The following is a 16,203-nucleotide window of genomic DNA, read 5'->3' as shown; positions in this document are numbered from 1 at the left end:
TATAAATATATATATAATATATATATTTTGCTGATGCGGTATACAGTGTGTATATATGTGTGTGTGTGTGTGTATGTGTGTGTAAATTTATATACACACACATGCAAACAGTTCCTGGAAGAGAACTCTGAATGCTTTGCTAGCAAAACACTGTGGTGTGCAAACCTAGAATTCAATAGAGAAAAAGCCATTTATCTGAAGGCTGCATAGTGGAGAGAGTCTTCAGTTTACCTCATTCTTTGTAGCAGCCCTTGATTTTAACAGGTTTTTGTAATAGGTACAAATAATCCCATATCTTTCTAGGTGCAATTTTAAGTTAAGCTAAAATTCTTTGTAGGGTTAATTTATTTGTATATGATAGTAGAAGGTAAGATCCTGTCAAACCTTGTAATTTGGGGAATCTGACACTATTTAAATTATTGGCAACTGTTGTCTGTTGTACAGAGGTTCTTTTTCTACTGGCTCGGTCTGTTACATTAATAATGCATTTGATATGTTCAAGCACACAACTTTACATAAATACAAAGTTCACTAGGAATAGCGATTTACAATAATTTGGCTATTTACAACACTAACATCAATCACTCTGCTATAAAAATTAAATTTACGTGCTTTTCATCTGTAAGCATTATGAGCACATCTCCTTAACCAAAAACCTGAGCAATACAATATTTTCTCTTTATATGCTGTATGCCTTTGTTTGCTAAAAGCTAACATTTCTGCATTTACTTTAAAGGGCTGTACTGAACCACAGCTTTACGTTTTTTTCCTAAAAGAAGCATTGCAGCTAATCCTTGAACCCACAAGTAGTTTGAAAATACAGTGTTTCTCTTCTCCACATTTCCATGCCTTGTCAGTGCTTAATTTTTCCAGGTGAACACTATAGATGATCTCCTGCTTGAAATGGATGGGGGACAGGAGGGTCTTTCATGGCAAGGAAAGTCAGTTTTCATGGCCATGGAGCTAAGTTGTTCTTCTTTCTAGTGAGACGGCAACCCAATGTCCCTGTTAGTGGAGTGAGAGCCCCGCATGGTCCATGAGCTATAGAATACAGCTTCACACAAATGAATGAATGCACTGTTTTCTAAAAACCTAGATTATAAAATGCCGAACGATTACTTAAGAGATGGGCTGACTCCTCAGATATTTAAAGCATGAGAAAGAGGAGCCTGATGGTTTCCACACTGGCTTGGTTAACGTTCATACTATCTTACTGTTAATTCAGCAGTGTTTCATTGTGGATGGAAACCCCAGTGTTGCCGCTCACTCAGGAGTGGGGTTGAAGGGCGGGCCACCGCTGTGGTGCATCCTTGAGTGTTCTGGGGGAGTGTCGCACTTTTCTTTCCCGGGGCCAAAGAAACCTTTAGAAAATGCCTGAGGGAGTCTCTTTTTGCCCAAGTGTTATGATGTCTGGTCAGTGATAAGAATGCTACTGGACGTGTGCTGTGGACATTTGGGATTGCCATTGCCATGGGGATTTGATTGGTCCTCCGTCACATGGGTCACTTTGAAGGAAAGCTTTCGTTGTCACCATTATACCACTGAGATAAAGTGTTAGCAAAGTATGGTTCAAGTTAATATATGAGATGACCAAGAGCTTTTTCTCTTCCAAAAAATGAATTTTATTGTAAATAGTTTCTCAAAATATTTTTAACTGGATCATGAGCATGGGGAGAGAAAGTTTCTCAGCTGCTAAGAATTTCCCCACTGTTTACTTCTTTCACTTACAGTGGTATCGCATAGAAGATGACAGAATTTAAGGTTTTATTTGTATCTATTACCCAAACCATTAAATTGTCTTTAATTTCATCACCGTCTTGGAGGTCAAGTGCATAAAGGACTGATAGAGGAAAACACCCTCTAGCCAGTCAGCACTCTAACCTGGGATTAAAACGGTCCCCTCGAATAGTTACATGAAGTCAAATCTTTGTACTCTTCCAGACCAAACATTGAAATGGACTCGTTCATATAAAATTCTATACATCCTGTAAGTGAAAAGGGAACCAACTGTCAGCAGTTGCTTTGAAAAAGGTCACTATAATAAGTACTATATAGTACAGTATTAATTTATAGCAGGAAATCATATCTTGTAAACTGTATATAAGACACTGTTTTATGGTGCAATCATTTGTCAACCTTTTGTCTGTTACATTGTTTTTAGAGTGTGTGCATTATTCTCATGCCTAAGAACATCACTGTAAAATCTGCTGAAAACTATTTATAGGTTTTATTTGCACAGGACTTAATTAGTTTGGAATTTTTGGAAGCTCCTATTGAACATGCCTAAACGTCTGTAAACGTGGAAAACCTTCACTTCATTAAAAGCAAACATTTCAGTATGATTCTTTCCAAAGGTAATCCATGTTCTATGTTGTTCATGTGTGTATGTAATTTTCCTGACTCTTCTACTTATAAACTGATTTTCTGTCCCATTTTTTTTATTTTTGAAGGACGGCTTTTTTTTTTCCTTTTTAATGTTCTAGATGACCAAAACACTTTATTGGTTTTCACCCTTTTGCCTAAAGCTTTGATATCCCCACTTGATGTTCTGTGAATTCACTGTTTAATCTGTTAAGTAAAAGAATACAATAGTCCTGGTGACACACAACCTGTTGATTTAGAAGAAAGGCCCTGAAAAAGGATTGGAACCTAACTTCGGATATACTCTTAGCTATTATTTTGCATCGTGGGCTTCATGGAAAGAACATGTTGCATTTATTTTGTCTTTATTAAAAGACTACTAGCCACAGTTAACTTTGGTTGTAGTAACTATTTTATCAACCCACTTTGATCTTCTTTAAAAAATTAAATTTACGTTCATAATACAAAACAGTAAGCTGTCTTTCAGAGCTAAGTTTTGAAGGATAAAAATATATGAAGGAGAAAAGTGGCCTGTGTAGGCTGTATTCCCTACATAGGATTTATTAGTTGTATCACCTCCAGAGATTTTGAAGCTTGTGATCAAGGTCTGTATATTACCCCGAACTTTATTAAGAATTGTTTTCTAATTGGTTATAACATTTTTCAATTAATAGTTTCAAAACAAATTGTTAATACAAACTGTATAAAATGAACATAATTTTCTTCACTTGTATTTTTGTTATTGAGCAAGTTTATCAAAATAAATTGTCTACTAAAGAAACTAAAAAGGCTTCTATTACTTTGAAATAAGCTTTGATTTTTGAAATTTATTTCAAAAGTTGACTTCTGATAGAGGTTTTACATCTTCACACAGTGACACTTCCATGCCTGTTGGTTTAGTTTTGTTTTTGGCATCGTGCAAGAGGAAGGCCTCCCCATGTCTTCCTTCACTCCTACTGCTAGCTCCCCAGCTTGGGAAGAGGTGGCATTAACATTACAGAACGTGGGTTAGGCCTTGTTTACCAGTAAGAGTCACTCAGCAGTAAAGACCACACACGTGCCTCTCTCTTCTGCCTCATGTTTCCCTGGACCTGGAGAGAGACACTGAGCCAAGGCTCCCAGAACCAGCCATCTTTCTTCTCTTTCTTCCTTGCACAAAGACCTAAGCCCTTTCATCTTTGCTTCAGTCTTTCTTCTGTTTTACTGCAGGCCAGAGGATCTTAGCTTCTAGGATTTTAAAACTTGGGTCGGAAGAGCCATATAGAGGCCCTTGGTCTCTAGACGTGTCCATGTGCTCCATCCCAAGCTGTACTGTAGCAGCTCTCTGGAGGGATCAGGGTCAGCCCAGCCTCATAATAACAAAGGAGCAAATGAAACACTATATACCCTTTGCTGCTGTTTCTTTCTTAGATGGCCTCTTCAGGAGCCTCCTGGGGAGTTAGGTGCATAAGACAAGGTAGGATTTGGACATTGTTGAGTTCCGTATCTTAAGGGCATTTTCTTAGGGTGACCAACCATCTCAGTTTGCCTGAGACTGAGGGGTTTCCCAGGACATGAGACTTTCAGTGCTATTACTGAGAAAGCTCCAGGCAACCGGGGATGACTTGATCACATTCACACCATCCAAAACTCACCCTGATTTATAGTACGGATTAGAGGTTTTGGAAGAGTTTTTTTCTGTAAACATGAATAGGTCAATTGGAAAATGTAATTAATGGTAGACTCATACTGAACTTCTAAGTGGGAGGGTGGGGATACTTTTTATTAATACCTTATGGAAAGGCAACAGACTGGCTTTAAAAACAGTAACACGGGTTCAGAAATCCCTTGTTGTGACTTAGTCTTCTATCAGTTCCAGTCACTGTATGAGATGACAGAAAACACCAAGGCTAGAGGACTGGGTTCCTTTTATGCAGAGTCAACTCTTCCAGGACAAAAATAAAAGTAGTTATTTATAAATGGTATTAAAGATAGAAAGCATGAAGCTGTATTAATTTTTAGAATTTTGGTTCTTTTTCCAGCAGAAGAAAACACCGAGATGATATTTTTCAAGAGCATTCAAGGTTTCTACAAATGAGCTCCAGTTCCACAGACTAAGGCCATCCAAGATTAAATTTCAAGGAGAAATTTTTCATGAGACTCATAACATTTCAGAGCTGGATGAAATCTACAAGAGCATGTTCAGTGTTTCCATTTTACAGATAAAGGAATCAAGGACTCAGAAAGGCTTATTGGTTTTCCCAGTCACACAGCTCGGCCAGCAAAGCACTGGAAATAGGACAGAATACCTTTGACCCAGTGGGCCTTGGACAGTTCTTGACCTGCACAGCTGTTCAAATTCTGTTGCTATTTGAACCAGTCTTCCTTGAACTCCTCTCCATCTACTTCAATCCATCCAAATCATTTCTGCCAAAATATCTTAACAAGTGAAAGCAGATCATTTCTTTAGTGAAGTTCCTGTCCTTCCCATTATCTACAGAATGCAAACTTCTTTAGCATAGCACCGAACACCCTTCAGGATCCGGCTTCAGGCCTCTCTTCAGCTTTCTTCCCCACACTCTCTCTCTCACTGACAAACCAACCAGCCCATGCATTCTCTCGCTGCACCTGTGCCCTGTCTTGGCTGTGTCTGTGTCACCTCCTTGCAGATTTCCCTACTCCCTCCTGTATTTGAAACATATTGAATTCTTTGTGCTTTGTTGCTCTTTCACTTACACCTCTGGAACAGAACTTACTAGAGAGAGCAGACTGCCCGGATTCACATCTCAGTTCCACAGTTCTAGCTGTGACCCTTAGTAAATCACTTAGCCTCTGTGAGCCTTGGTTTTCTCATCTGTAGAATGGAGTTAACGGTACCCTACATCATAGGGTTATTGTTAGTTTAAGTGAGAAAGCATTCAAATATCAGTGCTGTTATTTGATTAAATACTCTGTAACTGGATTATAAACTCTTAAAGGCAAAGAAATTTGGCTTTCTCATATTCCCTAGAGACCTGGCACAATGCTTTACTCATGAATTGAATTATCATACTTAAATTCAGGGCTAGTTTTCAATGGAAAATTATGAAACTATTTCCTGGAGATTTGAAAGACCCAGTCAGCTATCTTCCAGGATTGTTTCAGTGGACTTCATCCTGAAAGCAAATGTTTGCCTAGATCAGCGAGTGTGGTTATTTTATTGGTAAGTATTTGACTGTATAATATATGCCAGTTTCATTGACCTCTAGGATTTTTCTGTGGACTCAAGACCCCTTGCCCCTGATCTCGCAGTGTTCTAATATTGATACCTACACAGAGGACCAGGACGAGGTGAGCACCCTATTGATCCTGAGAACTCTGGAGGCTTCTTCAACCTTGTGGGCTCTCCGTTATCTTGGAGCCAGACATTTGGTATGTTTCGTAAAGACTTGGTTCTGCCAAGATGGTTTTAATTCTTTCTGCTAAAAGGAATGGACTCAAGGATTTGATCTCATTTTAGATAGGGTTATCCCCAACTGACCGTGTAATGGCACGTCAGTAAATATCACCAGTGTATTTGGTCACTATTAAATCAATCGCCATTTATTATCAGTCAGGAAAAGTCAGGAAAACTAAATGCTGTGTCCTGACTCTGGCACTCTTTGCGTGTTATCTAAATATTTAATCGTCCAAGACAATTTAGGCATTTTCCTAAATTAAAAAGTAAAAACTCATTGCTTTGTTCTCTAGGACAAAATGCAAATGCAGCTGAAGAACCAATCAAAGAAAATCCATTATCCATAATAAATTGCTCTAGGGGAAAAAATAATCCGCATATGTAAGAAAACTGTAACTACCTCGTCTTCTACATATTTTGCAGATACAGTTGGTGAGGAGCAGAGTGGACTCATGTTGTGGTCTGATCCCCACTCACACACCTCACTCGAAGCCTTTATCTCACTTCTGCTTTCACGTCATCAGTAACTTGATTAAGTGCTGTTGTGAGAAGGAAGTTACCATGACCCTAAACTGGGACGAAAGGAATTTTTTTTTTTTTACTGTAACATGTCTGTAATTTTTTAAAGTGAATATAGGAAATTAAAAATTTCCTCCTCCCCACAATCCACCTTTCAGAGATTACTACTGTTATCAGTTATTAGGTATTTTTACAGACATATTGCTATTATAAATAGATCTCCTGTTCAGTTGTTTTAACAGAAACAAGATCATATTATACATATCTGCCACTACTTTCTTTTTAAACTTAATTTATGATGAATATCTGTGTCAGTAAATCTAGCTCTCCCTCATTTTAAATAGCTGTATAGTGTGTATATGTATACATACATATACATACGTATACATACATACACACGATGCCAAAAAAATGTATACACATTTTAAGAAAGGAAAAAACTATTAAAATTGTCATACAATGAATGATGCTAACATTCATTTGATTAACACCATCTTTGAGTGAATGTCACACTGTACATTGCTACCGTAACTCAATTCCACTTTGAAAAATAATACATAGATAACATCTCTTAAAATGGGTACATTTTTTGGCACCCCCATATATATACTTCTCCCTGTTGGTGTATATTTAGGTTGCTTCCCAGTATTTGCTGTTACAAATAATGCTGTGATCTTAGACCTGAGATAACAGAAACTTCTCAAATATAATAACCTGACGTTCTAACTGAAGCGTATCAACTACTTTTTAAGACAATTAGTATTTTTAAAAGCTGTGTGGTTAAGAAATAGTGGCATTCATTAAGAGTTTGAAGAACGAAATGAACATTGAATTCATGTCATGTGCTTTTCCAAGTCATCTTCATCCTCTGCCTGTGAAGTAGGAGGTAGCATTTTATAGACTGGAAAACTTAATGATCAGAAGAGGGGACAATGTACCCCAAGTTCTGTACTTGTAATTAGTGAATTGGGCTTCAAACCTGGGTTCCCTGACTTGAAATCGAGGACATTGTGCTGCCCCACATTGCCAGTTTGGCTAGACGAAAGGGAATAAAAATAGCTTGTCCCAATTGCATGATTTCTTGGCTCAGGCATAAGCAGCTAAATCTATGGTCTGCTGCTGCTGGATGTGGAATGCGAACAACCATAAAAGGTAGTCCCTACTTAGAGATAATCGGGATGTTAAACATTTTGTTGGGGGGAAAAAGTATGTCGGTTATTATTAAGTTGTTTGTGGAATCTTCCATCATTTCCCTCTCATTGTCAAGCTTTGTCTCTGCCGTTGTCTCTAAGTGGTATTGTGTAGTGCTAACTTCCTTGATTGGTGAATTAGATGATGTCACCCACTGATTTTATTGGGATCCTTTCAAGGATTGAGCGTCCCGGGAAATTGATCCAAGCAGGCTGTCCCCTGTCCCTGCCGAAGCACTTAAAAAATCCAGTCAGCTAGGTCCCTTCACCTTGTTGATGGGAGATCTGTTGGTTATTGGGTTCCCTTGGGGCTGTGCAGAGGTCCAGGGCTCAGACCTTAGAAAGGCCCCTCTGGTGGTTTGCCACCTGTCTGCACTTACTGAGACAGTAGCTGTCCCAGGCTGAGTGGTGCTGTGTCCCTCCCACACTTGTGGCGTGGTGAACTTGGGCTGGGAACCCCATGCCTGTGGGCTTGCTCCCTGCGTGCACCGGCGACCCATTTCCTCTCAGGCCTTCCCACCTCACCAAAGCATTGCTCCCAAACTCGGAGCTCTGAGTTTGAGATCCCCGGCTTCTTGGCCTCTGTGGACTAACCGCTCCCCCTTTGGCTTCCCTCCGAGGCATGTTTGCTTAGTACCCATGCCCCCTTCCTTGGTAGAGACACACACAAACCCCAGCCCTTTTGTTTGGAAAACTGCCCCTTTCATACCCTCAGGCCATGTGGTTTCTCTGGCTCCAGGGCTGGACACAGAAGCCAGGCCTGGCTGAGGCATAGTGCTAGTTTCAGTAATGGGCATGTCACATGACCAAGCCAAGCCTGGGGCTTTGCTGGAACTGCTGGATAAGGTGTTCTCCTTCCTTTAGGGGTGCTAAGTGTGTGTGTGGGAGGGCGGGGGGGGTCTTAGTGCTGCTGGTCCACGCCGACAACTCATGAAAATCCTGCCTAAGGAGAAAGCCGTCACAGAAGAAAGGAAGCTATGAAATGGAGACAAGCTGTTAGCATCATCTCAGCCTTGGGATCGAGCCGTGCCTGAAACCAGAACAATTCCTGGATTTTTCTGTTACTTGAGCAAATTCCTTTTTTTCCTTAAGTCAGTTTGAGTTAGGTTCCTGTCTCTTTTAACTGGAAGACTGTTGAGACACTCCCACTTTCCTCTTCATGTTAAACACATCCTTACTTCCCGCACTTGGGCATGTCACTGATATTTCAGTTCGCCTCTTAGGCTTTTACAAAAGACAGAAAAAATTGTTGACTTCAGGCTGCTCTTTCTCAACCCAACAAAAAGCACCTGCTACTGGCTTGAAATGGAGGTAAGAAATAAAGCAAAATGCAAATTAAGATCTAAAAATATATGTCACATAATAATATTGTCTTAGTCTGTTTGGGGTGCTATAACAAAATACCACAGACTAGGTGGCTTATAAAAACAAATTTAACTGGATGTTAACTAGACTTACTGTGGTGATCATTTTGCGATATATACAGTCATCAAATCATTATGTTGTACACCTGAAACTAATGTAATGTTACATGTCAATGAAATCTCCATTTTAAAAAAAGAAAAGAGGGTTTTAGATGCTGAAAACAAAACCACAATCTCTGCTCATTCCAACACATGAGGGTTTTAAGGGCTAAATATGGCACATTACTGCAGTATTTTTCAAAGAAGTTAAAAGAGCTATAGAGGGTTTTTTTTCAGATTAAAAAAATCAGTGCGGTGCTCATATCACATTTTATATAACATCCCCATATACCGAGGCAGCGTTCCATAATCACAAAACATCTAAATGTTCACATTAAACAATAAATAAAGACTAGCTAACCTCATGCCAGTTCAAGTCAGGTTTTGTCACCAAGTGAGCCTGCTGTGAACTTAAGAAAAAAACTTTGTTTTTAGGGTCTTTTAGTTTTAAAATAAAGTCCCAAGATTCATACATTTTATTTTGTGTCTTACAGAAATAAAATCTCAATGGACAAAGATGTAAAACAATGTTCATTGCAACATCACTTTAAAACAGTTTATTTCTCACAGTTCTGGAAGCTGGAAGTCCAAGATCAGGGTGCCGGTCTGGTCGGGTAAGGGCCCTCTCTGGGTTGCAGACTTCTGGTATCCTCACGTGGTGGAAGGGGGCTGGCGAGCTCTGAGAGCCCTTTTTATCAAGGCACTAAAAAGAGCCCTCATGACCTCAAGGTCATGAGGCCCCACCTCCTAATACCGTTCATTACCGGAGGGGCTCCGTTTCCAAGATGTATTTTGATGTGAGACACATTCAGATCATAGCAGATCTATTTGGGGTAATGGGACCAGTTTAGAGCTCCTAAATAAGGATCAGAGATGAGTAGACCCTGATCAGGTCCCAAGAACAGGTAAGAGAAATTCCTACTGTGCTTCTGTCCCTACAGGGGGCTAATCATGAGCCACATACAGTCTGAGGAGAGCCGAGCACCGTGGTGACCACACATAGCTTTCCTCTTGGCTGGTTCTACGGCTGAAAGTCTTACTCTGCTTACCCATCTGGCACACACATCCAGAACATCTGTGTCATGTAAGCTCAGGCAGAGAAAAGCAGTAACAATGACTTTGCAATGCTGGGTTTTACTTGTAAAATGTTGACAACCCATGGATCCAGGAGCAACGGAAGTTGTAAGGGTGGTAAACGCTCTGTCTTGGGTTTCTGTGTCTCTAAAAATGGCCCCAAAGCTAGCCAGCCCCTTCCACCCAGGGCCTCCAGTAACGTGGGCACAAGGACCCTCACCTCCTGTCCCCAGAGGAGTCATTGGTTGGTTGCTCTCAGCCTCTTGTGACTCTTAACTTTTCTCACTTCCTTACCTCTTTCTGACCTCCGTCCTCTCCTGCCTTGGTGGTGTTGACCAAATGCCCTGGATTTACACCTGCTGCTCTCAACCCATGACTATTCTGCCCAGAGTGACTGGTGGTAGGTAAGCAGCTTCTGTTTTGAAGGGGTTTTTTGTTTCTGACCTGACCTGTGGGAGCCACTGCTGGGGTCAACATCTGAGGGGTTCTCTACCATATGGTGACGACCACAGTAGCGTATGTTCTAAATTATAAAATTAAAGGTTCAGAAAGTGAAGACAGTGATTTGAGAAATGATCTGGATAAGAGAAACCAAGTGCAGAGCCCTTGGCCACTTACAGGCAGGTTGACATTGGGTACATCACTTCGTCCTTCTTGGCATCCATAAAAGAAAGAGTTAAAGAGGTCCCCAACTATGGGCCAAGGGCCGGTGACATCATAATCACCCGGGGCCATTGTTAGAGCCCCGCGTTCCCAGCTTTAGCACAGTTCTGCATCACTCTCCCAGATGGCCGTGTGTGTATTTCTTAGCAAACAACACACATGCTTCTGATGGGCACCTGGGTTGGGGAACTGCTGCGTAGATGACCTATTCTGATGCAAGGAAGTCACTGAGCTGGCTGTTGTCTTAGCCAGGTCTGGGTGGGGCTGGACCTGGTGGGTGTGTGTGTGGGGGGGGGGCTGCCAGACCTCTCCCTCCCAGGGAGCCCAGGGAATCGGAGGGGGAAGAGAAAGTTACTGCCTCTCACACAGTCTGGTACCTTCCTCCCGTTCCTACCACAGGAAGGTAGCGGCACCAGGGCTCTGCTGGTCTAAACCACCCTTCTCCGCTGACCCAGAAGGTCTAAAAATAGAAAAGAGGTCTGGATCCAGCTTCCAGGCTTCGCGGCGGTGGCGGAAAGCAGAGTGCCCTGGGTGAGCTTGTTAACATCAAAGGGACCGAGCTTCCCTGGGGTGAGGAAGGGTTTTCCCTGTCCCTGCTTCAGGCTGCAGTGGTGCAGCCTGTTACCGTGGAGACAGGTAACACTCCCCGGCAGGGCAAGCGTCACTGTTGAGTTGCTGGAGGAACTAGAACTGGGAACCGGGAAAAGCAGGGTCGCTCCTGTGATGACCAGGGGCCCTTCTCCCAAAGATGGGAACAAATGGAGAAATGCAGGTGAGGGTGTGTCACAGGGTTGACAGGTGGTAAGAGAGCGGGTGGGGGAGATGCTAGCTCTGGACCGAGTGAGGAAGATTTAGGGAGCCTGGGGTCTTAAGCATGTGTTCCCTACATGCCAGGCATCGTGTTCGGTGTTGGGGGGCACACCAGGAGACAAGTGATGGGGCTGGTGGGAGGAAGGACCGCAACAACTGGGTGTGAGATGGGGCAGCAATTGGAGGACATTTTCCTCAGTGGGAATTGGGGGCAGCAAATGGGGGTCAGGAAAGACTTCCTGAGTTCTCTTGTCAAACAGAGGGCCAAGGACATTTCTAGAAGCAGGTCCAACTTGAGCAGAGAAGAGCCTGAAACAGCAAGGCCCGTAGAGGGCTGCGAGGAGGCGGCGATCCTAAAGGAATGATAAGCCTTGCAGAGAAGGTTCCACGTGTTTATCCAGGGCACTGAGGAGCCTGACTGGGCCCTGAACAGGCAGAAAGATGAAAAAAGGCACACTGGAAAAATCATTCTGTAAAATGGATTGGATGGGGGCAAAACTAGAGGTTATTTGGCAGTTAAAAATACAAGCGCTGGGGTGGCTTTATCCTGGATAAATATTTAGGAGAGTCCTAGATCCAGCTGTTAGCCAAACAGGAAGTTAACTGAAGATATTTTTGTCCACTAATCAGGGGTACCTCTCTCTTTGACCAAGGACCACTTTTCATGTTCTCTTCCCTTCCTGTCCACTCCCCCAGGGTCATGTGGCCCACCTTTGTCTAAACTCTGGACCTGCCCTGAGTACATTTATTCAACAAACGTTTTCTGAGGGGCTGCTATGTTCTAGGTCTCATTTTATGCAATTCCAGCTGTGAACATCACTTAAGTCGCTGCCCATGTGGAGCTTCTAGTGTGTTTATGGGGGCGGGGAGGTAGAGAGACAGATCAGTAAGTGTATAGAGTGTCCTATGATGAAGCGTGCTGAGGAGGAGACAGCAGGGCAGAGGGGCTGCTGTGTGAGACGCGCTCCTCAGAGAAGACCAAAGGTTTCATTTCAGCAAAGGCCTGAGGGTAAGGACTGTGTCCTATTCGTTCCCGCCCCTCCCCTCCATCCCCCAGTTCCTGCTCTCCCCGGCACCCTGTAAATGTTCACGGAATGAAGGGTCGCTCGAGTGTCACCTGCTGGAGTGCTTGAAGGTGTAGCACATTTTTTATGGCATTCTCCATTTCTATAGCGCTTTGTGTTTTACAAAGCCCTTTCACGTTCTCAATTTCAGAGGCTTCCCTTGAGGCGGAGCTGAAGTAGGCAGGGCAGTTCCTGTTTCCCCGTTCCATTCGCAGACGGAACAAACCGGAGGTCCAGTGCACTTTTCCTCATGCGTTGTTCTGTTCGTTTTCTGCAGCCCAAACCCTCCTCCACCAGCAGTCACAAATCCCCCCAGAATCCAGTCCTGGGGGTCTCGGAATTCATTAAGTGTCGTTAATCACTCACTGAAAGGGAACAGGCTCCGCGGGGTGGCCAGGGTTCCTGAGGCGGTCCTGTTCCAACAGGCTCCGCCACTGGAGCCTCCCAGCCAAGCGCACCGAAGCAAAGCCAGTTTTTCTTGGTGCTTCCCCAAAAGCTAAGCATCCCCTGAATAAAAGATTAAAGACCCAAAAGAGAAAAGCAAGTTGCCGAACCATCATTAGGCTATTTAACTTAATGATGTCATAAGAATGCACTCTCATGTGCAAGGTGCAACTCTGTTGGGAGGTGCTCGCTCTGTTATTTGCCATATATATATACAGAAACCTAAATGAGCTAGCTTAAGCAAAAAGGCAGGGAATTACAAAGAAGGGGGTAACTCATGGAACCCGAGAGCAGAAAGTGAGTCAGTTCTCACAGGTGCCTGGGATCAGTCATTAGAAATTCAAGAACCAAGGCCATGTTCAACCTCCTCTCCCTGTACCTCCCACCTCAAAATATTTATCATCTGCCAGTCCCTGCTCTCACATCAGTTACAACCTAGTGGGAGAGAGACACCGATTTTTAAAAATCACTAATAATGACTATCCTTCTACATGAAGATAAGCGCTCTGAAAGAAAGGACCAGAGTTCTGTGAAAGTTGATATGACACAGAGGAACCTAAGTAAAGTGGGGTTCTGGAGAGGACTTCCCGAGGACTTGACATTGGGGCTGAAATGCCAAGGATGAGCAGGTTCTGGGAGAACGAACGTTCCAGAGCAGAGAGCACCTGCAAAGGCCCTGTGGTTGGTTAAAGGAACTGGGTAGCAGCCCAGGAGCTGAAGGGAGGAGGGGTAGTGGGACAGAGGAGCGGCGTGGGGAAGAGGGAGAGATGGACAGAGGTGGGTGGGCAGCAGCCAGACCAGGTGAGGCCTCACGTGCCAGCGTAAGGATCTTTGTCTTCATCCTAGAAAACGGAAGCCTTTCACAGTTTCAACAAGCAGGAGGGATAAGAGGTGCGACATTGGATTCGGGTCTTTAAATGGCTGCTCTGGTTTTAGTGAGGAGAACTGATTGGATGAGAGAATGGGGGAGCGGGGGCGGGTAGGCCGCTTACGGTCTAGTTTGCCTGGAGAGGTGATGGTGGCCTGGACAGGAAAAATGTTGATAGACACAGATCAGTGGAGAGATTTGAGAGGTCAAATTAACACGATCAGGTGATGGATTGGATATGGGAAATGAGGTGTCCAGAATCATCCCTAGGTTTCTGACTCATAGAAGTAGATGGACGGTGACCTTCTCTAATAAAAAGAGGATAGGTCTGTAGGTTGTGTGGATTCAGTCTTGGAAGTGTTGAGTTTGAGGTGCTCGGGATGGAAATACCCAGTGTCTGGAGTCAGAGGGAGAGGTCTGGGTGGTTGACACACAGTTGGGAGTTGTTGTATGGCTGGTAGTTGAAGCCATGGACAAGGAGGAGAAGGTGGGAAAAGGGAGAGAGACTCAAATGCTGCGGAGGCCGCATGGGGGCAGGGATGCCGGCAGAGCGGAGAGGATGCCAGGAGAGACCGGCCCAGGGAAACCAAGGCCGGACGACCCCTCACTCCACTTTTCTCTGCACACAGGCTTTTCCTGCTCCTGAATGCCCATGGTGGCCCCACAACGCCTAGTTCCGCCTCCCAGAGATTCTGACTGATCCATCGTGGATGAAGTCCACTGCTGATTCAATAAGCTGTGAAGAGAAGGCTGTGGGACTCACCCCTTGGGTGCAGGTGCAGTTCTCAGAAAACTCAGTACTTCTCGCCCCTCCTGCTCAAAATCACTGCAGTCACTTGCTGTCCCCTCTGCCTCATGCAGCCTTCACCCTACTCTTAACAGGGCCACCTCCTTTTCATCCTTCGTGAAGACACTACCACTGACCACCTGACCTATGTAGAGTAGATTCCTCTCCGGATTCCTCTCTATCATGTCATCCCTGCTTACTTCCTTCACAGCACTTTCCACAATTTGTAATTACTATACTTAATTTGTTAACACCAGTCTCCCCTTCTAGAATGTAAGCACTGCAAAGGACAAGAACAATGTCTTGCTTAGTGGCTCTCAGTGGGGGAGGATTGTGCTCCCTGGAGACATCAGACCATGTCTAGAGACATTGTTGGTTATTGCCACTTGTGGGGCAGGAGTGCTACTGGCATCCCAGAGGTCAAGTTCAGGGAGGCTGCTAAGCACCCCACAATGCACAGGGCAGCCTCACCGCAAAGAATTCTCTGGTCCAAAGTGTCAGTCATGCTGAGGGCGAGAAACCTGTGTTACCTTGCTCGCCGTCATGTCCTCAGCACCCAGCACAAGCCTGATTCCTCGTAGGTGTTCAGGAAGTGTGTGTTGGATGAATTAAAGGAGAGTTGAGCTGAATATAAATCCCCGCCCCCCCCCAAGGCTGTTGTCTTTATGCTGCACTTCTCTTTTCTGGAATTCTTTTCCTCCCTAGGAAGTAAGCATTGGGTGTTTTTATAATGGCTACACGAACTAGCCGTGCCTTCCACGGTCAAGGTGATGTGTATTTGCCCCTGGGGGTCGAGGGGGAAATACCTGCCTTGAAGTGAGACTGGGTAAATGACCATTACATCATCTCAGACCTCAGGACTTCGGTTAGTTAACTATCAGAGCAATAGAATAAAACGTCTCATGAACCTGGAGTCCCCATTTTATCGGGGCTCTACAGGGACCCTTCCCGGCGACTGTACAGAAAGAAAAATGGTTTTGGAGGCACTGGCAGCATGGCATCAATGTGCATGCTGGGGCATTGATCGAATCACTTTCTGTTTTGTAGCATGAAGAGAAACACTGACAGAGAGCGAAAGAAGCAATTGAACCAGAAAGATGTCATTGGACTTGGCCAAAATCCAGACGATGGACTACTGGTTACACACGTTAACCAGACGCAGGACTTACTGGTAAAAACCATTGGACTTTAACTGAGTCACAGTGTTTACAAACTATAGTCACAGGATGCAGAATGTGTTAAGCTTGGGATATTTTCTCTCTTCACATAGGATTCCAGGAGTGAAAGAGATTGAGTATTCACCTCTGATCCCCTGCCTTTAGAAGTGACTGAGGTTCTCCATGTTGTTTATAGAAATGATATAGTCTTCTGGGCCACATCATTAAATATTCAGGAGCATGTGAAGAGAGCCTGTGCATGTTATCAAAGCCTGAAGTCTAAGAATTTGATTCTCGAATTCCCCTTCCCAAGACTTATTTTTCTTTTAGGATTCCCTAAAATCTAGATCTAAAAATCAGTTTCAGGAAGTGCTATTGGAGCAAGAGA

At 43.7% G+C, this 16,203-nt stretch overlaps 1 protein-coding gene across 3 annotated transcripts in view; it reads left to right on the top strand.

Annotated features, from left to right (window-relative positions):
- Positions 1 to 11,345: 11,345 nt before the first annotated feature.
- VWA3A (von Willebrand factor A domain containing 3A) overlaps positions 11,346 to 16,203 on the top strand; it is a 47,272-nt gene continuing 42,414 nt past the window's right edge. For all 3 annotated transcript variants that reach the window (XM_019649924.1, XM_019649923.1, XM_019649926.1), the window contains exons 1-3: positions 11,346 to 11,457; positions 14,501 to 14,647; positions 15,706 to 15,829. In XM_019649924.1, the coding sequence (XP_019505469.1) occupies positions 15,707 to 15,829 (123 nt within the window). In that variant the 5' untranslated portion in view covers positions 11,346 to 11,457; positions 14,501 to 14,647; position 15,706. The remainder of the gene's footprint in view (positions 11,458 to 14,500; positions 14,648 to 15,705; positions 15,830 to 16,203) is intronic.

The sequence above is a fragment of the Hipposideros armiger genome, unplaced genomic scaffold, assembly GCF_001890085.2.
Source record: "Hipposideros armiger isolate ML-2016 unplaced genomic scaffold, ASM189008v1 scaffold_135, whole genome shotgun sequence".
Taxonomy (NCBI): domain Eukaryota; kingdom Metazoa; phylum Chordata; class Mammalia; order Chiroptera; family Hipposideridae; genus Hipposideros; species Hipposideros armiger.
Note: the sequence above shows the minus strand (reverse complement) of the source record. Positions and strands in the feature narration are given on the sequence as shown.